The sequence below is a fragment of the Centropristis striata genome, chromosome 2 (genome assembly GCF_030273125.1).
Source record: "Centropristis striata isolate RG_2023a ecotype Rhode Island chromosome 2, C.striata_1.0, whole genome shotgun sequence".
In the NCBI taxonomy this organism is placed as follows: domain Eukaryota; kingdom Metazoa; phylum Chordata; class Actinopteri; order Perciformes; family Serranidae; genus Centropristis; species Centropristis striata.
The window spans coordinates 12,551,362-12,577,710 of record NC_081518.1 but is presented as its reverse complement, the minus strand read 5'-3'; the positions used below and the strand labels follow the sequence as shown (position 1 = coordinate 12,577,710).

Genomic DNA, 26,349 nt, shown 5'->3' with positions numbered 1-26,349 from the left:
TATTTCTTCGTTTTTTCAAGTGCAAACAATATAAGCCGTGTTTCCTTTAGGGGGAAGAGTGGCCACCGGGAAAGTCTCAGGCTACGCCCTCTCAAATGTCCGCTTACTCTGCGTGTCTCCATTACAAAAAGGCCCCCAGAGGGACTTATGAGACTCCTAAACTGTGCACAATAAAGCAGCATGGCTAATTATGCACAGCATCTCCGCTGATCATAAAGATAGCAATCTTGAACTAGAAAATTTCCTCTGGGGAAATTCTGAAAGGGCCACGTGGGCTACTGCCGGTGTGTGTACACTATGATGAGATTCTTCAGAGATTTCAAACTATGCCCTTTAACCTCAAAATATGTGTGTGTGTGTGTGTGTGTGTGTGTGTGTGTGCGTGTGTGTGTGTGTGCGTGTGTGTGTGTGTGTGTGTGTGTGTGTGTGTGTGTGTGTATGTGTGTGTGTGTGTGTGTGTGTGTGTGTGCGTGTTTGTAATTAAAATCACATAAAGTTACCTGTGTGTGCGTGTATGAAGCATGTATATGCATGTGTGAGGAGTGTGCGCACTTTAGTGCGTGTGTGTGTGTGTATCTGTAACTGTAATCACATCAAAGATCAAAGGCAATCAGATCAAAGCAATCAACAGAATTAACTGCAGCTGTTAATGTTCCGAAAGAGTGACAGCAGAGGTGGACAGACTCGAATTTCTGGCCTCGAACAGAAAGCATTTTTGGCAAAACCATAATACCTATCATTGATCTGACTTCACTTTGAGCGTCCCGAGTTCTTCCTGAACGTCTACATATGATTTTTTTTAAGAAAAATAAAAAAATAGCTTTGTTAGAGCGATCTAAAAAACCTGTTCCATCTTCCTTTTTTTCGAAATCTTCCTGCGTTTTTGGGAGCCAATGAGGCTGTTGGTGGTTTTGGTGGCCCATCTTTGCGTCGTACGCCCAAACTATAACTCTGACAGCTTTACCAGAGGATTGTGAGTGAGAAGACAAATTTTCCTACCTTTCTATGTATAAATTATTTCTGTAGAGTGGAATTTGCGGCCTGGAGCGCAGTTTTCAAATTTATTTTTTGACAGATTTACCTCTCCCTCTACACTCTGAGCGATGACATCACACACTCTGACACGAACATTCCGTGCAATACACACCCATTATAATCTCAGAATTTCTCCCAAAATGATCATGGTCATTGAACAGGGATTGATAAAAAACTATATGACCTATCGAAACGTGGATTAATACACCGATACACAAGACTTGTGTCTACTGTTTAAAGTTTAAATGGAGTCTCTAGGTGAAATTATGCCGGAGAAGTAGACGTTTAAAAATCTCCAATGATTGTTCTTTTTCGGTCATTTTTTGTCGGCCGTCCCATTCATTTCAATGCAAAATTTTGAGCAGTTTATCGCGACTTACGGCGCGAAAAATTTGTATTCTGTAGAGAAAAGTAATAGCACACCGATCCCGATCAAACCGCACGTTTTGATATATAATTTGTCCTGCAACTCTTTAAGTTGTAGGACTAGTAGCAGGACGAAAAGCGTCCGGAAGAGGAATAAGAAGAAATCCACAATATAACAGCTATTGCTGTTTGGGACCAGTGCTCGGTGTGATTGCCCCGAGGCCCTAATTAACTGGCATCACTAACTGTGTCTGCCCGGTGCTTGTTGTAAACAAACAAAGATCCCCAAGTAAACACCTCCTGCAGCAGCAGCACATACACACTGTACTGCTACGGAGCTAACTGTTAGCCTATTAGCAGGACCATGCCGCTTCGATTCCTTCTTACTCTTCTTAACGAGCCGCCGGCCCCTGCGACGTCTGCTTCCCCTCCTACTCCTCCTCTTCTTTTCCTTTTACTGCCCCACAGGTCACAAATAGAAGTTTGGATATCTCAGAAATCTTGCGAGATCTCGTGGCACGAGATCTCGTGGCACGAGATCTCGTCACACCCCTAATATGGACACAACTAGAACCCACTTGCCTGATAATATCGGCCTGTTAAAAGCATATTGGTTACAGCATAATGTTGTCAGATATGTGCCAATATGATTTTTTAAATATATAATGAAGAAAAGTGATACAAAGATTCAAAGATCAAATTATTAAATATCAACAATATTAACATACAACAATGTACATGTGAAAAATAAACTGCAGTGAGACTTTCATGGTGAGTAAAATGTAAATATGTGCAGATATCTGCCAGAAACATGCAAATAACTATAATAATAGGTTTAATTGTAGTACATTGTTGTAGCCCCTTGACTTGCACATCGCTCAGAGAATATATACAGTGGGAAGTTGAGTTTTCAAAAGAACATGAAATAGTTGTTGTGCTTGCAGTTCATCAAAATTGTTTGCGTCCTTGAGTCATGCCTCATGTATCAAAGAAAGCGTAGCTTTCATACTGAAAGATGGCGTACTCCCAAAACTAGAAAAGTATGTACGCAAACTCACCTCCACATGTATCAAACTGTGCTTACGCCAGGTTCAGTGCACCTTTCCTTGATACATCCCAACCAGCTTGGAACTGAGGGCACATGCACGAGCCATCAACCACGCCCCGGCTCCTCCCGAAAATGAATACGCAGATGACATGCAAATGACTATAAATGGCCAGCATGCCCGCTGATTATCGACAAAACAATGGCAGATCAACTTACTGCCACTGCGCGCATGGTGGATGTGGTGATCTCCAGGGTGGAGGCAGGAAAATTAGCTTTTTGGTGCCTCAGCTCTGGGATCAGCAACAAGGTTGTTAACGCAGCCAGATCAGAGACCTGCACCATGGCAGAAGGGTCCCTCAACACACGCTCCTTCTAAACGCCACCGTTATTGAATTTAGTCTGAACCGTTAGAGCTGCCAGTGCATAATGCGTGCCAAAATACTTTTTACGCATCAATTTATAAGCCACACTTAACTTGTTGTCCCAATTAAACATCACATACGGGATCAAATATGTACCACACCTGACTTATTCTGAAAGGTTTTCCCACACACGTTTTTTCTCCAGGGAGAGGGATCTGTGCATCATGGATCGCTGTGCACCTGCAGCGTTAACATCTCCATGTTCAACCAAAGGGGAAACAGTCAGCGATCGGCGCTTTGACACAGTAATTAAGGCAGGTTATCTTTGAAAAATTGGTGCACTCCATAATCAGAATCACAAGACCTTTATTGATCTCCGGAGGGAAATTCGGTATATAGCAGAATATATAGACTTAAGAAAATATACAATCTTAACATCAAAACATATAGACTTCAACATACTATCATTGCACAAGTAAGCAGCAGTACGCAGGTGAAGTCTAAAATATGATAATAGATGAAAAAAAATCATCTATCCCCTCATATTTAGAATGGGTTATCGATGGTGGAAAACGGCATTTTCCCTCCATTTTCCAAGAGCTATGAACTATAAAAATAATGTCAGTTGTGTGTAGTATGAGTTTAGACATGAAACACATTTTAAATAGAGCATAAAAGACAGTAGTTTCTGGCAAACAAAAGTTAGCCCACCGCACATTCTCACGGCACCTCGAAAGGTTGCTGAGCGGTCCGCACATTCTCATGGCAAGTTCACTTTTCATACATGTAGCGTGTGCAGAAAAAACAGCGTACGCAATGTTTTTGTGCGTACGCAGCGTTGATACATGAGGCCCCTGGTGTTTTCAAGTGTTCTTTTTATCGGCTATCGATTGTTGCATTGTACACATGTTTTGTAAGCAACTTCAAGGCAAAGCTCTTGAGGACAAGCTGGACTCTATGGAAACTAAAACAATTTTTTCCCTCTAAGAATCGTCATATTTTCACCACCACTCTTTGATTGTTTTTCTGCTCCCAAAATTGAAGACAAATCATGGTTGTTTTAAAAGCATAACCTCTTTGCATTAAATCAGTTTAGCTATTGAAGACAGGAGAGGTGAAACAACAGGCTGCACACAGCTGGTAGTTTGCTTCACTAGGAATCACCACTCTGCAGACAGTTTTCCTCCCACCTGTTTTATCGCACCACACCGCAGCTTGTCATGGGTAGTATTACTAGGAGGTAGTAGCAGAAGTGACTTTTGGGACTTTCATTCAAATGTATCAACCCCCAGTTATTTAGCACCAAGCTTGGGCCTCCATGCTTTCGGTGCGTGTTAAAATTAATGGTGAAATGACAATATTTGTAATGTCAAAACTTTTTTTAACAAATTGTAGGGCATGCTCAAAGCAACTAAATATGGTGAAACAAATTTAAGAAACATTTGAGAAGCTGGCATCGAATAATTTTTACTTTTTTTTTAAATTTACTGTTTAATCGATTATCCATACATTTGGCGATCAATTTAATAGTTAAGTAGTTAACTAAAAGATCGATCTTTGCAGCTCTCACTCAAGTACACCTACAGGAAACAAAACATGCACACATGCAAGTTGCAGGAGAACAGCAGCAGTAATACTGTGTTTTGATATATTCCTACTGTTAGAAATCATTTCATGGTTAACTATTTTTTGTTTTATGACTATATTCTTTTATAAGTAGTGCTTGATAAACAGTCGCAGTTTATTTTGTAATAAACCAACAACTATACGCCTAGTTAGCATTGTGGAGCCATGAGTTACTAAGTGAATGTCATGCTGCATTGATGAAGACTTGAAGCGAGTGCATGAGACCATAAACTCATTATGAGAATGTTTCCTATGGTTAATAAATCAAGCAAGATATGAGATCATTTTCTCATTGACTTATATGCAATTTGAGCCAGTACAGTCGCCCCCCTGCAATTCTGCATTGACTTCACTTTTCAGAGGTTGCTGATTGAAATTGACATTAAAAACTTTGAGGAATACTATGACATCAACATACACGACCTGGATGGATGAACAAACTTTAAGCAAAAGGACTTTTCCACGTGTCTTTATCAGCCTTTAAAAGTGATACTTTTTTGGCTTTTTGCTTGTTACAATGTAGTTGAAGTAGCTCAAAATGTGAGTCAAGGACTGAAAGTCTGAAAGTAGAGCAATTTGCATTTTTGCTTTATAAGTGTACTATTACTTTGTAAGCTTTTGCATCTGTGTGTCTGTTTGTGTATCTGTGTGTGCAGATGGTGGGTCGGAGAGTGGCAGAAATGCTCAGCGAGCTGTGGGAGCTCGGGCCAGACCAAAAGGACAGTGATCTGCATCCAGGCAGTGAGTGCGGAGGAGCAGAAAGCTCTGCAGTCCAGCGAATGCGAACATATACCCAAACCTGAGTCACTGTCGTCCTGCAACACACACATCCCCTGCCCAGCAGACTGGAGCACCAGCAGCTGGTCAAAAGTGAGTTTGGGTCTGAGTATGAGATTATGTTGGAAAAGAAATAAGAAAAAAGAAAGAAAAAAACGCAATTGCCAGAAATTCATACAGCTTGTTTCACATTTTCTTGTGAAAGATGATTAGTTTGTAATCACAGAGACAGTCATTCATGCTCTTATCTTCTAGTTCTTGTGTCATGCATTTATTCATTTTTCAGGATGTGTGTGACATTTTCTCAAGCTTTTTCAAAAATACAAAAGATTTGACTTGCATACGCACACAGACCCACATCACTGAGTGCTCAGAGGCAGCATATTCAATTTGTTTTAGATCTTCAGGTTCGTGACCAGAGACATAACTACGAAGAGGTCGTGCTGCTGTTTTTAGGTTATATTCCTCTCTTTTTTCGCACAATGACCAAACTTTTTTTCAGAAATAAATTAATTAATTTTAAGATGTTTTCTCAAAAAAAAAAAAAAAAAAAAAACAGGAATTTACACACAAAACACTTTGTGTTTTGTGCAAGTCAGCAAATGTGAACATGCTAATATGGAAAGATAAGATCAGCATCATACCGGACCTGCTTAACACTAGCATTGTACATATTGTCATTGTGAAAATTTTAGCGTGTTTAGTGTTTAGCTTTGAGATTCAACCTCAAAGCTGCTAGTGTGGGTCTTAAAGGGACAGTACACCCAAAAACCAACAGTAGAGCTTTTTCTCTTACCTGTAGTGCTATTCATGTGTTGGAGCTATCGGACATAAAGATACCTGCCATTTCATGATAAGTAGAACTACAGCTAAGAGGAAGAATAGTGTATTGTTTTTATTTTGGCACGTACTGTCTGGACAGCTTGGTTTCAGTGCTGCTGGTTGTGCCCCCAGGAGACCCATTGTGCAGGGTAAATGAAGATTTTTTTTTTTTTCATTCAGCTGGAGGCTTGTCACTATAAACAGTTTGATGGACGATATTGTTCCAGAAATAATTGCTGTAAATGGCAGTATTGTCATTTAAAGACATTTAATTCCCACTGTTATAATGACAATTTAATAGCATAATAACACGTCTCATCATAGTTATTTTCTGCTCATTCAGCTTAGGCTCAACAACCAAATTTTAAAGCGGTCATGAAAAACCCTGCTGTTCTTTCTTTCATTATAACAGCTATCATGTTGTTGAGTTTCTTATGTAAACAAACATCTAAACACAACAGTCAATATTGTACGATATATGGACATGACATCAGTGACTATTGTTGAGCTCAATAAGTCGGTACTGTAACTACTGTAACACTCAGCTGTTATGCCATAATCTCAATTAATTATTTGGCTTACTACAGACATGTCCAAACGATTTCAAAAAGGACCTTGTGGCTGCAGGTTTTTGTTCCAAATCAATTATGAGCACACCTGATTTGACTAATTAACGGTTTGAAGGCTGAGTTGATTAAACGAGACAAGCTTGATGAGCTCCTGCTGCGTTGGAATGAAAGCCAACAGCCACACAGCACTTTATATTCAAGTTCGAACGTGCCTGGCTTACTTGATGTACTTTATGTTAAATCAGATTTTATTTTGTTGAAGAACATTTCATGAATAGAAGTGTCTCCGTGATCTGAACTGTCCTTCTCCCGGACATCAAACCACTATCAATTATATTGTTACTAGAACAGTGAGTGATCAGGAAACAGACGAACATGATGATTATGAGTACAGCTACGAAGAAAAAAGTACATTAGGTTCTGAAGATGAAGAGAGAAGTGTCTCCGTGATCTGATGTGCCCTTTCTTCCGTGCAGTGTTCACTGACTTGTGGAAGCGGAGTTCGTCGCCGTAATGTAACCTGCTCCAGAAACACGGGTGTTGACTGTGACCCTCTGAAGAAGCCCCTCGCTGTCGCCACCTGCCTTATCCAGGAGTGTCCACAAGTGGTGGATAACTTTGGTGGTATCGACTGGTCTGGAAGTGGCTGGTCGAGCAAAGAAGTGCTCAATGAAATAAACTCCATTCCTGAAGTGAAACTTCCTCCCAAACACAGCACCACCAGAGCCCAGCCAAGAAGTAATAATAATAACATAGTGGAGGGAGATTTTCACTATCACAACAACATCGAAAATATTAATCACTCTCCAGAAAAGAGTGTTCAAGTTGATGATTTTTACTATGACTATAATTTCATTAACTTCCATGAGGACTTGTCAGACGACTTTGAGAGCGATGGAAAAGATTCAGAAGATGGATTCAAAGCTCCACAACAGGCCGAACCAACTGGCAGCATGAAAGAAAATGCTTTAATGGAAACTACAAGAGCTCCTTTAGCTATTTCTACTATTTCAGAGGCCACTGCCTACACTTTGTACACAGAAGATCTGCAGAACACAAAGAAGGATGACGACAATGCAGCAACAAGGGAGTCAATACAAACGGATTCTGAAAATGTGGATGATCTCCTTTCTGAGGATTTTCTCCTGCCTGTGACGACAACTCGCTCACCGCTTTTTTCTACAACTCCTAAAGTGACGAATGATGACGATTATGTGTGGTGGAATGAAAAAATAATAAGCACAATGCCCAGTCTGGTTTTCACTTCAGAGGAGCCTCCACAGGTTGTGGAATGCGAGGAATATGGTGAAGGAGCTGAAAAAAACGAGGACATTTTCACTGAGGAGGTCACTCTGACTCCAAGACCTGCTGCTCCAACTCCCGGACATCAAACCACTATCAATTATATTGTTACTAGAACAGTGAGTGCTCAGGAAACAGACGAACATGATGATTATGAGTACAGCTACGAAGAAAAAAGTACATTAGGTTCTGAAGATGAAGAGAGTCCAGAACCTGTCAGCTCTCCCACACCAGAAACTATAATCCAGGTTAAGACTGAACTGGATGAAGGTGCTTCAGAAATACCTCAAACAACCAGTCAATCAACATTATTTCCTGTGGACTTTAATTTTGATACAGTATATGCCACTAGTGAGAGTAATCCATGGGATTCAGACCTCAGTGCAACCTCACTTCCTGCCTCTGAGACATCCACTCCTCTCCCCGATCCCTTTCTGCTACTCTCAGGTAACCAGGAGGCGTCTGAGGACTCCACATCGTTAACTGGAACTGAAATCATACCTCCTACAAACCTGGACGGAACTACCCGGACTCCTCCAGCGCATTTCCTGCCAGCTACAGTGAAACGGACACCGACAAAACCCACCTACAGTGAAAGAACTGGAACAGACTCCTCGTCTCCAGCTCTGTCGTTCGATTCAGCTGATTTTGACTACAATGAAATAGTCGTTCCCCCGATGTTGAGGAGCAGCAGTAACACTGATCCAGATGCAACACATGTGCAGCACATGGAATCACCAACACCTGCTATGCACACTTTGCCAACACATCCTCCGATTCTGTGGCCCTTTCCAACATCAACCCCAACTACAGCCTCCACACAGGTCACTACAGCTGCCTACTGGGTCACCGGAAACTGGAGCACTGTGAGTCTGAGTGAATCCACACATTTCTGGCATCATGCTTTCACTGTGGGACGAAGCACAGCTGTGTCTCATTACTTTAGTCTGCTTTTATCATGCAGACGCAGCGTCTAGTTTTGGTCCCTGCATGCATTTTAATTCTTTAGAGACACCATATGACCCAAAGCTAATGCAGCTAATGTCAATTTATGTAACAGATTTTTATAGCACATTTGACATTCATTTCTCAAACCCCTGCTGAGCTGTATCTACATAACATTAAAAGAATTTGCATTTTTTGCATATTAGGAAAATGCTTAAGGCCTGACCCTCAAAAATCAAGATTTTCACATCATTTGCATTGTTATCAGTTTTTCTTGCCTGCTGGAACGTCACCTACTGAAATCATATGTGGTGTCATGTGTTACTACATTTTTGGGCAGTGCTCCACCAGCTGTGGTCTCGGTGCCATCTGGAGGACTTTGGCTTGCAGTACTGGCTCTGACTCCGACTGTGATCCGGCCAAGAGGCCTGCACCAGCCCAACGATGTTACCTGCGCCCCTGCGCCACATGGAAAGTTGAGGAATGGAGCAAGGTGAGACTATATCTTATTACCAAAAATGAATGTTGCCTCAGTCACTAATATTCTTTTAATTTTTTCCTTAAATGTGTTTTTAAAAACGGTCCTAAGAAAAGTCTACATCGGATTCATAAAGGTTTCCTTAAACCTGTGATCTTATAATTGTGATTCCTGTTGTTCTCGTGAGTTGAAAGGGCCGTGCCGGTTCAGCCTCAATCACAGGAAAACATATATTCAATCCCCATAAAAGAGTATGCCACCACAGGGCCGTGTGTACAGTCACACCCAGAAATTGAAAAAAAAGTTGTTTGGACATACTTGACTTAATTCTGTCAAAAGTCTAAAGAGCTGAAGGGAAGCCTCAGGGCCTTCAAACACTTTAATAATTATTCTCTTCTAATTCTGATTTTCATAGACAGAGAAAAGGTTAGCTGGCTTACTCATTGGTTAGGACTTCCTAACCTGGACAGAAGGCCATGCCTCAGGTGCTTTTGGCAATGTTTTGGCTGTGCTGAAGGCCCAGCTCTGATAGTCAAGGCTCACCACTGGCTGGAGTCCAAACTTAAAAAAAACCCAATAGCTTTGAAGTTAAAGTACTTCTGCAGAAGTGAACCCCAAATAAGCTGTCATAGTTATTGCCATTTGTAGTTGATATAAAATAACACCCCAAAAAAAAGGCTGTTCCCGGTGGCACACCTGGTAGAGCGCGTACCACAGAGGCATTGTCCTCGTAAGCGGGCGGCCCGGGTTCGAATCCGACTTGGAGCCCTTTCCCGCATGTCTTCCCCTCTATCTCCCCCTTCACACTGTCCTATCAATAAAGCCCAAAAATGGCCAAAAAAAAAAAAAAAGAAAGGCTGTCAGATGGTAGCTGCCGCACTGTGTGAATGGGTTTTATCAAGACATTTCTTCCCAAGTGTGCTTGGCAACTGAAGCTCATTGTTTTAATGCAGATTTTTACATAGTTTTATCCAGATTTGTATTTCCTTTCTTTTTTTTTAAATCCTATTGAGTTTGGTGAGATCTAAATTTGTGGTTTTGAGTGAGGATATATTATAATAACTTTGATTATCCTTTAGCTTTTCCTCTATCACCATCAGGTCAACATTTCACTTTGTCCAATACTTTATCTTTTCACTATATACCTGCAAAAAATGGCATTCCCATCAGCCTCAGCTTTCCCATCAGCTGTACTTTGTGTTTTGTGTTTAATGCTAATAAACAATTTTAGCATTATAGCAGGCTACACTAAGTACACTAAAATGATCATTTGATGTTAATTCAGCTCAAAGTGCCACTGTGCTACTGTTCAGCATGGCTGCAGACTCTTAGTGAATATTAAAAATAAATGGATGAGATTCTTTGTATCACGCTGGAAATGACAAATGAGGTAGTCGGACAGAAAGACATGTTTTTAGCACAAAATTTGTCCTTAAGTGATTTTCTAGTTATAAATGTTTACAGTTATTACTCATTCAGGTCAGAGCTTATCTTGTGCAGTAAGCCTTTTCGATGAATGATGAAACCCATTAAAAGCAGAAGCCTGTTGAATGACAGCCATGCCGTATTTTCTCTCCCAGTGCTCCAAGAATTGTGACATCGGCATTAAATTACGAGAGGTTCAGTGTTTTGACCTGCGGGATCAACGACCCCTACGACCTTTCCACTGCAGGGCCATGTCCTCCAGGCCGCACACCCAAATGACCTGTAACCTTCAGCCATGTCTCGACTGGTACACGTCCTCCTGGGGTCAGGTGAGACATGTAAAGCAAAATAATGAGGGAAAGTGGGGGAAAATGCAGCTTTCTAAACAGGATAGAATTGACAATGTAGCATTTGCATGTGTATCTGGCTGTTAAAAACCCTCTCAGTGATTGCAATAAACCTGTGATCCTTTATAAGTCAGTGTGGTGTTAAAGTGTTTGATGGAAAACTATATTTGTATTTTGTGTGTATATTTAAATTAAATGTGCAGGACATATAATTCAGAAAATTTACTTTTATTTTATTTTAAATGGTCAGCAATTTACTGAATATACAGTTATTGTGTTTTTATTTATATTTTATTAATTTTTGTGTGTGTGTTGTTCAGTGCTCTGAGGTGTGTGGGGGAGGGGACCAGCAGCGTATGGTCACATGTCCAGAGGAAGATCGATGTGACGAGGACCTTCAGCCCAGCAACATACAACCGTGTAATAATCAGTCCTGCATTCAGTGGCTTACTGGATCATGGGGAGAGGTACTCACTCATCTCTTACCCTATGTCTAATCCCAACTCTACACTAAACCTAATTATAACCTTAAAACCAAGTCTTGTGTGAGGACATTTCATCAATCAGAGAAAGAGAGAGAGAGAGAGACTCGTTTTTCCGGCCAAAACCTGAGGCTGAATTAGGCTGTTTTGAGGGAAGTGCCTGCTGCATGATACAAAGGGAAGTAAAAGTCAGAAAAATGCAGCATATACAAAATGTTTTACCTTATTAGTTAACTACAAATGTCTGTAAAACATAATGGGACTGTGCATAGGTGCCGAATTGGGTTAAACAGTGTAGATATAAGGTCTGATGGAATCATATTATTTTTTATTATTATTAGTTATATCATTATATTACAATTCTAAATCCATCCCCTAACCTTAACCTAACCTAATGTTAAGCCCAGTCTTTGTCTTAAAATTTCCTTGAGGAAGGCAAGTCCCTGCAAAGTGTCTGTGTAGACAGATTTATGTCCCCACAACTTTAGTAATACATGGCCACACATACACAAACACTCAATGGCTCGAAGCGAGATAATAGCCCAGCATAATGTTTCATTCATAGACCAATTTAATCATGGATGCAATTTCATGCCATTGATTGAAACTTGATATTTTTACTAAAGGGACAAAGGATGAAAATTACATTTTAAATAAGTTGCATACAAATTTATAATTGATTCATAATGTTCATCCCACAATCTTTGATTCAAAACATCTCGACCTGTTCATGGTTGCAGGATAATACAGAAGATTACATAAAAATGTATGTTTTTCTATTGCACCTACTCTTTAACTATGACTCAGTGAAAGAGTATGTGTTGTTCAAAATGAAATGAAATCAAAATCAAATAACTATATTTATCCCGAAGGGAAATTCAGTTCAGTCTGTTAGCTCTGGAAGAAAGAGACAGCCTGATGGCTGTAGGAGCGAAGGATCTTTTGTATCTCTCCGTCCTGCAACAGAGAGAGAGGCCGTCCACTGCGGGTTTTTTTCTCCACAAAGGTTTTGTGTAGTGGATGATCCAGGTGTTGTAAGATGGCCTTGAACATCTTGATTGCATCTCTCCACCACCTCCTCCAGTGTGTCATCCAGAATGCAGCTGCTCGATTGGTCTTCAATCTTCCCAAATTTTCACACACAACACCTCTCCTCCGCTCCCTCCACTGGCTACCAGTGGCTGCGCGGATACGCTTCAAGACTCTAGCTCTGGCGTACTCTGCTGCTAACGGTTCAGGTCCTACTTACATCCAGGACCTTGTCAAACTCTACACCCCTGCCCGTCCTCTCCGCTCTGCATCAGCCAAACAGCTAGCGACTCCCACCTTGCGTGGGTCAACTCGCCTCAAAACCTCTTCCAGACTTTTCTCTGTCTTGGCTCCCAAATGGTGGAACGAGCTCCCCACCGACATCAGGACCTCAGACAGCCTGTACATCTTCCGCCGCAGGCTGAAGACCTATCTCTTCCAACAATACCTCGGTTAAGTCATGGTCACCTAACAGATATATATATATATTAAAAAAAAAAAAAAAAAAAAAAAAAAAATTTCTTCTTCTTTTCTCTTCTTTTCTTCTTTAACATATAGCACTCCTTAGCAATGACAGTTAGCTCTTAAAGTTATGTACTTACTCGATTCCTATGGTCTATGTCTAGTACCATCAGGTTGAATGCACTTATTGTAAGTCGCTTTGGACAAAAGCGTCTGCTAAATGACATGTAATGTAATGTAATGTAATGTCCAACCTGGCTCCAATCACAGAGTCAGCTCTTTTGACTTGTCTATCTGTTATGGATGGATGTGTCACAATGAACCTGAAGAGAGGCCCTCTGAGGTCCTGGACTGGACTGGACTGTTGGTGGGGAAGAAAGGAGAAACCAACCACAAAGACAGGTCTTTTCAATCACTGTTCCATATTGGCAGTAGAGTTTGAAAGTCTTTACTGTGCATACAATCAATCAAAAAAGCATCATGTATAATGGGATTGCCATTGAACACATGTAAAAGCAAGCACAGTATGATGCTTCCAAAAGCAGTTGCAATAAAAATGTCTTCTTACTGCTTGTAATACGTGTAAATATGTCCAAATATTGAGAATGATCCAGTGTCCCTGGATTTGACTGACACCAAGTGGACCAATCAGTCTGTAAACCGGCCACACGTGAAAAGAGTTTGAACTGTTTTTGTGGTTCCTCAGATCCTCTCTGTTATGTTCGGTGCAAGTTTGGTCAACCAAATATGTTTTGATGACCTAAAACAAGATCATTGTTAGGAAATCATGTCATAAAATACATAACGCCAAACAAAACCATTAAATTTGTCATCTACATTTTCCTAAACTTTCTCTGCAGTGTTCGGCTTCCTGTGGTGGCGGAGTGCAGCGTCGACTCATCAAATGTGTGAACACGAAGGCTGAGACAGAAGAAGAAGTGGATCAAGCTCAATGTGGCCAGGAGCTGCGCCCTGAAAGCATCAAGAAGTGTAACTTACAGGAGTGCAAAGGCTCTCCATCTGGTGAGTAAACAAACATGGTGAACACAGTAAACATTAGATGTATTGCGATTCTCTCTTGAAAGATTATGAATCGATGCAGAAAAGTCAATGAATGGTAAAAAAATTGTTTATATGATGGTATTCGTATGTGACACCCCACCCCCAACAGAGCAGATTCTTTATTTTGATGGTATTGAAAAATCACAAGGTCAGCATTAATAAATACCACCATATATACGAACACTGCCAAACAGACTTAAAGGCGAGTTCTTCTCCTCATAGTGTCCAGGCAACCTCCCTCTGCAGATTCAGACATTCAGTGCAAAAATGATATGATTTGAAGTGTTAATTACTTTGTACGTGCCACTGCACTTATTTTCACTGCAGTTGAAGAGAAAACTAAATTAAAGCAGATGGTCATAATGCTTAAGCCCCACTACAGAGAGCCTTCATTTGTGTATTTTACACTAAGCGCTAAGCCTAACCTGCAAAGGCGGTTCTAAGGAGGGGTAAATCGTAAACAAATTGTGAGCTGCTTAGTCAACATTATATCCGCCTAATATTAGCATGCTAGCATTGTCACTGTGAGCTTGTTAGCACAGTAAATATGAAGCTGAAGCAATGCTGTGCCTATGATCAGCCTGATAGAGCTGCTAGCATGGCTGCAGTCTCTCAGCTGGATTGCTGTGGGAGCTGTATCGACTCCGCCTGCAGGCAGCCGTCATTTACTGGCCCAGTTGTGTCATCAAAAAGTGGAAGATGACGCATGTGCTGCATGTAGATGTACTTTAAAGGAGTGGTTCATTTATAGTTTGTTTTTACATGCTGTAAAGAGATTCAATATGCGTGTGCTTTGAATTGAATATACTTTATTCTATGTTGCACCTTGTAGTGTGCAGATCTTTCATAGTGTGTGCTCAGTGTTTGGATTTGACTGCTTCCTCTTGTCAGATTAATTAAATCCTCCGATGTTAGTTTTTACTCTGATTGCAATTTGAGAGAAAAAAAGATCGACCCGCATGTCAAGTGATTGCTGAAAAAGAGAATGTTGACCTTGTCGTAATAATGTGTGGATAACATTTACATTTACATTGATTGTGGCAGTGGTCAGGGCTGTTCACGTCACTGTTTATGGGACTGTTTATGTACATCAATGGAGATATTGAGTGAAATGTCAAGCAAGAGCAATTACAGAGATTTTTACCAGGAATTATGGTTGTGTTTTTTTACAACACCAGCAAAATTGACAAAATGAAGATGCAGAATGTACAAAAACAACATTGCAGCCTCAGTATCTTACTGATTTTCTTTATTCAACCTAAATAGTCGCAAAGGAAGTGGTAAGAAAAATCTGAAAATATGTCTAAAAGATGCCCCTAATGTTTTATGCATACCAAACTGACTGATGGTACCAGCTTTTTTAAACTGTGTGAAGCAGTGCGCTTTGCCATACATCAACAGCATTTATATAACTGGGAATCTACCAGCTCTCCCTCTAATAATGCCACATCACAAGATCAGTGGAAAGACTGACTACAGTTGCATCAAAGGTCTTCTTTGTTAAACAGGCAGTGTAAAAAAAAATCCAACTTAGATAGAGTAGAAGAAGGCATTTGCAATCAAAGCAACTATTCACACCAAGAAAATTATGGGCTGCAAGCCTTCTTTTACTTCTACCACATGAGTCATTGCTTTGACATTTCAATTCTTTGCTTTTCATTTTCTGTCACACTATACTGTAACTTTTACACTTTTACCTTTTGTCAAAGGTTATGTCTGGCTTTTAATGGGCATGTGTCTTTATCTGTAGACGATGACAAGAAAAGGCATTTTTTACACTGAAGGTGTTTTTGTTTAGTTTTTCTCTTCCAGTAGATGCCACAAGGCAGAGGAAAAAGCTGCTTTTTTCTTCTTCAGCTTTTCAGCCTGAATGGTCCTCACAGCTTAATGTTCAACATGAACCTTTGCAGATCTGAGCTTATTTAACTGCATCACCCTTATGAAATACATACAGAGTAAATGACTCATACTCTCCAAAAAATATTGATCACTTTGGCAGCTCATTTTATATTTACAAATAAGATGTTAAGTTTACGGAAATCACAATTTGTTATTCAATTTTCTGATGTTAGCAACAGCAGTTTAATGGTATTTCTGTTTCATATCGAACATGAAATCAGAGGGCTCCCTGTTAGTCTGAATTTTAAAGGCATAGAGGCATAAAAGTGTTAAGTTTTAGGTGTATGGTAACTCCATTTGGGTTAATAGTTTTTTTCTGTGTTGTAAAATGTCTGAAATGAAACAAGTGTACATGTGATTAAGAAGACAAAGAAACAAACAGACTGAATCCAAAAGGCTGAAACAATGACATGCATCAGAATCATAAAATTAAAACTCCCAGACATTAAAATGAAGATGAAATGTGTTTCAGAGAAACTTGTGCAGATTAGTTGTATAAAAATGCCTTTTATTAAAGCATTCAACCCCTCCAAGACGAAAGAAAACTCTGTGCCAGAGAACATCAGATTATTGAAGGAGAAACCAAAATAGATCACATCCCACCCTGTTAGAACTAAGGTGTTAACAGTGTCCCTGTAGTTTTATGAATCAGTTCTAAAGAAAACAAAGAGCCCTATCTAAACACCTGGCACAAAGCAGTGCACAGTGCAAGTGCCTTTACTGTTTTCAGACAAACACAGTTTTTTATTTTCACACCCAGCACCCACATTGTGCCAGGAACTATTTGTGTGCCTCTGTTTATCATTGGTTGTGTCGGTTTTAAAATGAGGTGTGGTCAGGTATATTTTGGTGCATTGCAATCTTGATGCATCAGAAAACAATTCAAATTGAAATAATACATCATCAAAGAGAAGAAATGTGTGCATTTACACACAACAAGAACCCGCAGCACAGCTTCATTGATTATTTCGGAAGCTTAAAGTTTAGTTCTCTTTCCTCTTTGCTGTCTGAATGTCCCACAGTATTGCAGCAGTGACATTACTGCACACATGGAAACACTCACAATGGCTCTAGTCATTTAACCACCCATAAATCAATGCAAAACATAATTTAAAATACAACAGAGCTGACAGGGACTCCTAGAGGGGGAGTGAAGTGTCCATGTGGGTGCGGATCTCAAAATCGGAGAAAATAATTCATTCAGGTGGGTGGCAGGTGGATGCTTCATGCATACTCACAGATTCAGACAAAGCCCAAACCTTTCAGCCCATTCATTTTACACATACAAGGACACACAGCAGCAGGTCTTCTCCTCAGTTAAGTAGGTTTTCAGTATATATGTATTATATGCACTCAAATGGAGTTGTTTATGATAAAGAGTTTTGGGGGATGGATGGTCCCTGCACTTCTCCAGTTTCATGATGCCAGGTGCAGGTACACGTGGCTTTTAGTTTATCGGCTGTTTAATTAATGTTACGCCCACACCATACCATACATGACTAAGAGGCTAAATTTAAACCCCTTTGACCCTTGTGTTTACTTTTGTGTGAGTGATTTGTACACGTGCCCTAAATGACTATGCACCATGCTCTTATAACATACTGATTATATTAAATACACCTGACAGTAGCTCTGTCACAATATTGAGCTCAGTGAAAAGGGATTGAGGTCGTGTCCATATCGTTTAATATCCTATTCCTAAATTTCTCTGCTGGGATGAATAAAGTTTATGTTATCTTATATCGTCAGTTGTGTTTACATGTGTGTTGGTTTATGTAACTATGTCCCCAACTTTTTTTTTAAACATGATGCCCATAAAACAGCAGGGTTTTCCCAGACATTATGAGACTTTGACACAGCTCGTAAGAGTTTTCTCACATCATCTTAAGAGAATAAACAGGACTAAACACACAGAGAGGTGTAAACAACATTCAGATTCAATTTCCGGTCATTTCTCTCCTTGTCTGCTCAAGTACTAATGAAATCTCTGTTTTGCTGCAGTGTGACTAATCCTTCTTCAGAAACATAACTTGAAGAATTATACCATAGTTAGATCTGACCTTGCGTTGTGTATCTCTTCCGTGAGTACTAACTTACCAAGGATTTTTTCTCAAAAGAAAAAAAAGGAAAAGTCATTTCAAAGGCACTTATATTATACTTCATACACCTATAGGGTGAATTGTAGCTTCTCAAAGACTTCTCCTTGATTCAAAGTGGTTTAGATTCTTCCTCAGTTTGGACGAAAGCATTTGTTAAATAAATGTGCTTGGAATGCATTCAAATATGAGCCATTTTGTCTGATACACAGCAGCATTCCTGTTGAATCGCTGAAAGTATCCGCCCACATTAGAGCTCATTTAATTCAGAGACTTTCTGATGCTGCACTTAAGCAAGAGCAATCAGGACTGTAATTTGAAGCAGATTGGAAACTCTTGTTGATCTTGAGATAAGACATGATAGAAATATAAAGTGATGGAGCAGAAGGTCATCGTATCGATTGAATGAGGATGGTACTATACTTTTTCCACTGCACTTTTTGTTCTTTTTTTTTTATCATAAATGTCAGTACTGAAACTCTATACCAGAACCACATTCATTTGAAGGTTTTTCTACATGGACATTGATCAGAAAGGAAGGTTTATTGGATCTGACATGGGCAACATTTCATCTGACATTAATAAAAGTCTGTTCATGTGTTGATATACTGTGCCCTGCTGTGATATATTGACCAGCTCAATATACCAGTGGAATCAATGGCCAAGAATAAAGCTGCTCTCTGTTGTATCTTCATACTTTTATCACAGGCTGTATGGAGGCTGAACACAGAACTTGTAATGTCATATGTGCAGCTGTGTGAGCACAAGACATATTTCCATTTTTTGTGCCTGACAATGCATCTGGGCAGCAGGTTATTAATATCACACTAGGAAGCAGAGGTTGGTTTTCTTACCAGTAGCAGGATAATCGAGGTTGATGTGAGTCCATTCTCCACAGGGACTGTACACGTGCTTTTGGAGGGGAAAATAATGACATATTTAGTGCTCTCTGCCATACAATCTCAACTGCAACAGTGACACTAAACTGCCTGATCCTCCTGAGCCCTGACACCTTAAGAAATGCACACATGTTCGGATTAGTTAATTTCAGTCGCTTTGTGTCCATGTAATGACTGTTTGGCTAATGTCTCAGGGTTGATTAGATTTTCTCAGTTTTGGTTTCCAATCTCTGCCTGTTCACCTCAGGTCTGAAAGTTAAGTTATGGTTAAGTTTTTGGTGGGGTCGGACAGTTTGTTTGAGCCTTGTGCCCACCACCTGCTGTTTAACGTAGTAGAATATGACAATCCAAAACGGTTGTTACATCCATCCATCCATCCATCCATCCATTTTCTTCTGCTTATCCGGGGCCGGGTCGCGGGGGCAGCAGGCTAAGCAGGGCATTCCAGACATCCCTCTCCCCAGCCACAACGTCCAGCTCCTCCTGGGGGACCCCGAGGCGTTCCCAGGCCAGGAGAGAGATATAATCCCTCCACCATGTTCTGGGTCTTCCCCGGGGCCTCCTACTAGTTGGACGTGCCCGGAACACCTCTAACGGGAGGCGCCCGGGAGGCATCCTTACCAGATGCCCAAACCACCTCAGCTGACTCCTTTCGACGCGAAGGAGCAGCGACTCTACTCCGAGCTCCCTCCGGATGTCTGAGCTCCTCACCCTATCTCTAAGGCTGAGCCCAGCCACCCTACGGAGGAAGCTCATTTCAGCCGCTTGTATCCGCGATCTTGCTCTTTCGGTCACTACCCAAAGTTCGTGACCATAGGTGAGGGTTGGAACGTAGATGGACCGGTAAATCGAGAGCTTTGCCTTCCGGCTCAGCTCCTTCTTCACCACGACGGTCCGGTACAACGGCCGCATCACTGCTGACGCTGCACCAAACCGCCTGTCCATCTCACGCTCCGTTCTACCCTCACTCGTGAACAAGACCCCGAGATACTTGAACTCCTTCGCTTGAGGCAATACCTCTCTCCCCACCCAGAATGGGGCAGTCCACCGTTTTCCGGCAGAGAACCATGGCCTCAGACTTGGAGGTGCTGACTCTCATCCCAACCGCTTCGCACTCGGCTGCAAACCGCCCCAACGAGTGCTGGAGGTCCCGGCTTGATGAAGCCAAAAGAACCACATCATCTGCAAAAAGCAGAGATGCAATTCTTAGGTCACCAAACCGAATCCCTTCCTCCCCCCGGCTGCGCCTTGAGATCCTGTCCATGAAAACCACAAACAGAATCGGAGACAAGGGGCAACCCTGGCGGAGGCCAACACCCACTGGGAACGTGTTTGACGTTGTGCCGAGTATGCGGACACAGCTCTCACTTTGGTTATATAGGGACCGGATAACTCGTAGCAACAAGCCCGGTGCCCCATATTCCCGCAGTACCCCCCACAAGACTCCCCGAGGGACACGGTCGTAGGCCTTCTCCAAGTCCACAAAACACATGTAGACTGGATGAGCAAACTCCCATGCCCCCTCCAGAAGTCTCGCAAGGGTAAAGAGCTGGTCCGTTGTTCCACGGCTAGGACGGAAGCCGCATTGTTCCTCCTGAATCCGAGGTTCGACAATCGGCCGGAGCCTCCTTTCCAGCACCCTGGAGTAGACTTTTCTGGGGAGGCTGAGGAGTGTGATTCCACGGTAATTGGAACACACCCTCCGGTCCCCCTTTTTGAAAATGGGAACCACCACCCCAGTCTGCCACTCCACTGGCACTGTCCCAGACCTCCACGCAACACTGAAGAGGCATGTCAACCATGACAGCCCAACAGTGCCCAGAGCCTTCAGCATCTCAGGGCGAATCTCATCCAACCCTGGCGCCTTGCTGCCGGGTAGCTTTTTGACTACCTCGGCGACCTCTGCCAGGGTTACTGGTGAGTCTTCCCCTGAGTCTTCAGACTCTGCCTCCTCTACAGAGGACGTGTTGGCTGGATTAAGGAGTTCCTCAAAGTGTTCTTTCCCCCGTCCGACGACATCCACAGGTCGGGTCAGCAGGTCTCCGCCCCCGCTGAACACAGCTTGGGCCAAGCCCTGCTTTCCCTTTCTGAGACGCCCGACGGTTTTCCAGAACCTCTTTGAGGCCGACCGAAAGTCCTCCTCCATGGCCTCCCCGAATTCCTCCCATACCCGAGTTTTTGCTTCAGCAACTGCCGGTTGGTTGTTACAAAAAAAAAAAAACATGAACCGAAGAAATGGAAGTCATCAATGTGGGGTCACCCATTATTTTGTGGACTATTGTTTTGAAGCCTTAAATTTGGCATTTTGGCCATCGCCATCACAGGACGGAGAGATACAAAAGATCCTTCGCTCCTACAGCCATCAGGCTGGAGATTCTACCAGACTAACTGAATTTCCCCTCTGGGATAAATAAAGTAATTTTGATTTTGATTTTTGATTTTTGATTTTTGATTTTGATTTTGATTGATTGACGTTATCAGTTAACGCTAGCTAGCTAGTTTATATTCACAATGAATAGCTGAATCGTTTGAGTGTCTTTCAGTACAGCCAAACGCTGAACAAGACATTTTGGAACATTCAGCAGCTAAAGAGCCAAGTATTTCACTCCAGAGTTGGTAGGGACCAAAAACAGAGCTAAAAGGAGTATTGAAATTACATTGGCCAGATAGACACACACACACGACTCCCAATAAATTGTAATATTCTTCCATAAATGCCCGATGTGAAATAAGCGACTGTTTCTAAACAAGTTCACCATATCAACTTAAAAGGTGATAATAAGTACATTTGTTTCCGCTGCCCCCAGGTGGCCAAGAAAATCTGTTATTGCAGCTCTGAGTAATACAATTGCATATATTTTAATCACAGGCTATTACAGAGCACAATAAGTTTGTGAAAGACAGTTCAGCAGCAATATTGTTGTATTGTTATTGTGCAGTTACTGGTCAATTTTATGCTTGATGCAGTGTTTAATTTTGTTCAAGTTGGTCATATCCATTCCTCATGTACTGACAGCCATTTACTCTGTTCTTTATTCAGCCCATTTGTTCCCTGGCTTGTTCGTTTATGATATTGTAATTCCTCCCCTGTGACCCTTATGACATAAGATGTGTTTTTGTCGAAAAGCAAATGCAAAGCTACATCCACTTACATGCTGATGCATATGCTGAGGAACTGAAGAAGGTTCCCAATTAACAGTTTTTCTCACCCAGACCAAGGGTTTGGATTCCCAGATCGTGAAATAAATGCATACTGTGGAAGTCCCCTCACCCCCTTTTGTTGTTTACTGCTCTATATAAGGCATGTTGGCGAGTAGGTCAAAGATAGCAAATGGGGGTGTATAGAAAACAGGAAATGTTGTGTATTGAGTTGCAGCTGTGGCCTTTGTACCTCATTGATGTCATGGAGTTTCTCTGATCTGGGAAATTCCGAACTCGAGTTTTGAGAAAAGCTTGACATGAGAGCACTTGATTCAGTAGTACATACATAGTGTATAAGCCATGTTGAAGAGTGTGGCCATGTCAAGCTTGTTGCTGAGTATAGCAATTCAGAGTGCTTCCTTATGAACCCAGAAGTTACCTTCACATCTTACTCAAATGGCTCATTCCCAAGTTGGGAAGTTGTTCTTCCAGTTTCGATGTGTCTGTGAGCTTTAAGTTTAAAATTGAAGTGAAAAACTTGTCAAATATAGGCTGCCATTCATCGACATCAAAAAATCTATAAAATGTGATAATTTAGGTCCTCGAGAATGTGTGTACAATTTGAAAACATGCTTTTACATTGGCTGCCTATAGCTTCTTGTTGGTAAACTTTTATGAATAGAACTATGGATTGCAATTTTCCACATTACTATAACTGTAATGTTTAAGATTTTCTAGACACGTCTTCTTTGTTTTTGTATTGTCGGAATTTGCCCCAAAAAAATCTGCCAAAAAGTGCCAGGACCTCAATTCAATCAATCAATTACTTATGATTTCTCCACATTAAAAAATTAATTAATTTTTTCAGATGTGTGAACAAGATAGAATTTCTGCATTCAAGTTGAGTCATTTCAGATCAATAATAGCACTCAAAACCGGATTAAACCTAAACTAAGCTTTTATTATCCGTTCTAAAACAGTCATCTGCTTTTAGAAGTCACTCTCAGTTTTGGCACTCCATATTTACATACAAAAGCATTTGAGTGATCTAATATAATGTCACACTTCTAATGCAGTCTGTGAAGATCCCGATGAGTAAAGATTAATCTTGATTTGAAGGACTTTTAGCTGAGGGTTTGCAGATCTCAGAGACAGTTGAGAAAGAAACTGTTTTTCTCTGAAAATGAGCAGCTGTTGCTGTTAGTAAGGCATTGAAAAGCACATTACATGGCAATTTGCACAAGGTTTATAGCTGACCTACAATAGTTACATTTTCTGTTAAAGCCATCAGCCGTCGCCTCTGCTTCTGAACTCACCTGAACTGAGATTCCATTGGGAAAGTGTGGGTTGTTTCTTTGCTTTTTTCTTACTTTAACAGTCATTCAGTGCTTGTGGGAACTGAAAGGACAGGTGGTAAAACTAACTTAATTCCCGAAGGACCTTTGATTCTTGCCCACTTGGCTGTTCTCAAATGAGAAGATAAGGAGCTAAATACAAGAACAACATCAGGGTCTGAAACCTTGAGTGTCTGATGAAGTGTGACGATTCAATAACAGCCCACACTCAAATAGCTGTCTGGACTGGTTTTTCAATTCCGTGCTTCTGCTGTAACTGCTGTGATTTAACAGATTGGCAGGAGATAGATAATGTCTGCTCCTGTTGATGGATACAAATCTATGTACAAATGCCTCTTTTTATGGTTATCATTGTAGGTTAGACAGAGAAAACATTTTGTCTTCTTTTATTGTCCATTCAATGTGCATTTATGGGAAAACCCCAGCGAGAATGCTGGTCTCCTGGGTGAAATGGGTTTGTTTGACTTATCCACGGCTCCTCCCATCCATCTGACTAGGATATTCTCATGCTTGATACTACGTTCCCTTACTTCCCACTTTGCTTTCACCCTCTATATCGCCACTTTCCGCCTTGACGTTTTTCATAATTACAACAGTTATCAGTTGCAAAGAGCGGATATCATACTGAGCTGCAGTGAAACACGCTTTTGGAGTTATCAATCTATGTGCATCTTTATCTGTAAGAAAAGTATTGGTATTGTCAGCATATTTATTAAGTGTTTTGTTATCAAATGCAAATTTTCTGAAGAAATAAAAGAGGACCTAGTATAGAACCTTGTAGAACACCTTGTATGATGAGTTATTTCCATTCTAAATGACACATTGGTAACGGTTAAGCAAGTATTAATTTACCAATAACCAAATGAGCTTGAAGCTTATTTGATAATTCATCATGATCTACAATGTCAATGTTTTTGCTTTTTTCTGGCCCGGTACATCTGGGGGTGCCCTGCCTCGCAGTAAATAGTCAATGGAATATTCTTAGAACAGGCTACTGTTTGCAATTTCAACCCATATACATTTTATTTGTAATAATAATAATATTACATTTTATTTATAAGTGCCTTTCTAAACACTCAAGGATACTGTACAATAATGAGAACAATACAAAACAGGGAATGAAAACAAGACACAAGAAATAAAACAAAACAAAGACGATGGGAGTGAGTTCCAGAGTTGGGGAGCATAGCAGCTGGGAATGTGGAGGTGATTAGACAGATAAGGAGGGGTGAGGCTGTGGATGGCCTCGAAGGTGTAGAGGAGGATTTTGTAGTTGATGCGAGCAGCAGAGTTTTGGACCAATTGAAGTTTATGGAGGACCATGTGAGGGAAACCAAAGAGGAGAGAGTTGCAGTAATCAATGCTGGAGGTTACAAGACTATGGACAAGCACGGAAGTGGTGTCGGGGTTGAGGGAAGGGCGGAGATGGTTGATGTTGCGGAGGTGGAATTAAGCAGACCGAAGTGATGTTATTGATGTGAGAGTGGAAAGATAGGGTGCTGTCGAGGATGACACCCAGACTCTTTACCTGAGGGGAGGGGGAAACTGAAGAGCTGTCGATTTGGAGGGAGAAACTGTCAACTTTGGAAAGAGTGGATTTGGTGCCAACAAGTACTGCTATTAACATAATGTGCTGCAGTTTTATCCCTAATTATATACACTGAGTGAAACATTCAAAGTAAAGCTGACTGACTGCATTTACCATTTCAACTTCCAATACTACTTTCTTCTGCTACATTGTTTTTGTCAGGCTGCAACATTACGTACGTCATTGGCTGCCCGTCTTGGATTAAACAGTCCTGATGATCCTCACTTGTTGGTAGCAAGGTTACAATAGTTTTGGATTTTTCATTAGTTTTAGTTTTAATTTTGTTGTCATTTTTTGTTTTTAGATTCAGTTAGTTTTAATTAGTTTTTAGAGTGAGTTTGCTAGTTTTAATTAGTTTTTATTTTTTGGAAAATGCTAAGTTTTAGTTTAGTTTTTATTAGTTTTGGTGTTAGTTTTTGTTGTAATTGGGTATTTGTTGGGTGCGAGATTCAAAATGTCACAATAAATGATGCCTTTATTTCCTTTGTCTTAACCATCTCAGCCCCAATAAGTTTATTAAGAAACCAGATAGATGAAATTGATTTCATATCAACCAAAAAGGTTTACGTATGAAAAAAGTTGACAAAGACGAAAACTAAGGACATTTTCACTATAATTTTAGTTAGTTTTCTAACCACAAAATACAGTTTCAGTTAGTTATCATTTTAAAAAAAATATATTTTTTATTTTTATTTCAGTTAACGAAAATGTTTTTTCAATTCTTGTTGTCGTTATTTCGTTAGTTTTGTTAATTATAATAACCTTGGTTGGTAGATAGCATTGCATTAGCAACAATTAGTACCAGTTCAGTGTAAATACATAATGGTGCTAGGTCAGACCTTCAGTCATTTTCAGCAAAAGAAGCATGAGTTGAGGAGTTCAGAGCCCCCTGGTGGCTGTGGGACACTAAGCAGCTGCTTAGTTTGCTTAAAGGGAGGCCGGATCTGGACCATGGAGGTTTTCACAAAATCCAAACTGATAGTCATATTGAAACTTGTTATCCTGTCAGTATTTGACTATTTGTTGAAAATGTATTTTAAACAACATGCTTTTTTTGCTTCGGAGTGGATTTAATATGGAGTCAGCAGGCAAAGGTTTTTTTAACTGATGCCATAAATGTCCCTAATCCATAGCATTAATACCCTGTGTTTAACAAAGGAGATAGTTTTTCACTCAAACAAACAAACTCAAAATTCTTCTGTGAATTTCCATTTAGTACACATTTTTTAGGAGC

General features: G+C 40.7%; 1 protein-coding gene across 1 annotated transcript in view; it reads left to right on the top strand.

Annotated features, from left to right (window-relative positions):
- LOC131984302 (A disintegrin and metalloproteinase with thrombospondin motifs 7) overlaps positions 1 to 26,349 on the top strand; it is a 93,556-nt gene that overhangs the window by 65,570 nt on the left and 1,637 nt on the right. Inside the window, exons 18-23 of the mRNA XM_059349165.1 lie at positions 5,094 to 5,307; positions 7,082 to 8,773; positions 9,193 to 9,345; positions 10,911 to 11,084; positions 11,423 to 11,569; positions 13,936 to 14,098. Coding sequence (XP_059205148.1) covers positions 5,094 to 5,307; positions 7,082 to 8,773; positions 9,193 to 9,345; positions 10,911 to 11,084; positions 11,423 to 11,569; positions 13,936 to 14,098 — 2,543 coding nt within the window. The remainder of the gene's footprint in view (positions 1 to 5,093; positions 5,308 to 7,081; positions 8,774 to 9,192; positions 9,346 to 10,910; positions 11,085 to 11,422; positions 11,570 to 13,935; positions 14,099 to 26,349) is intronic.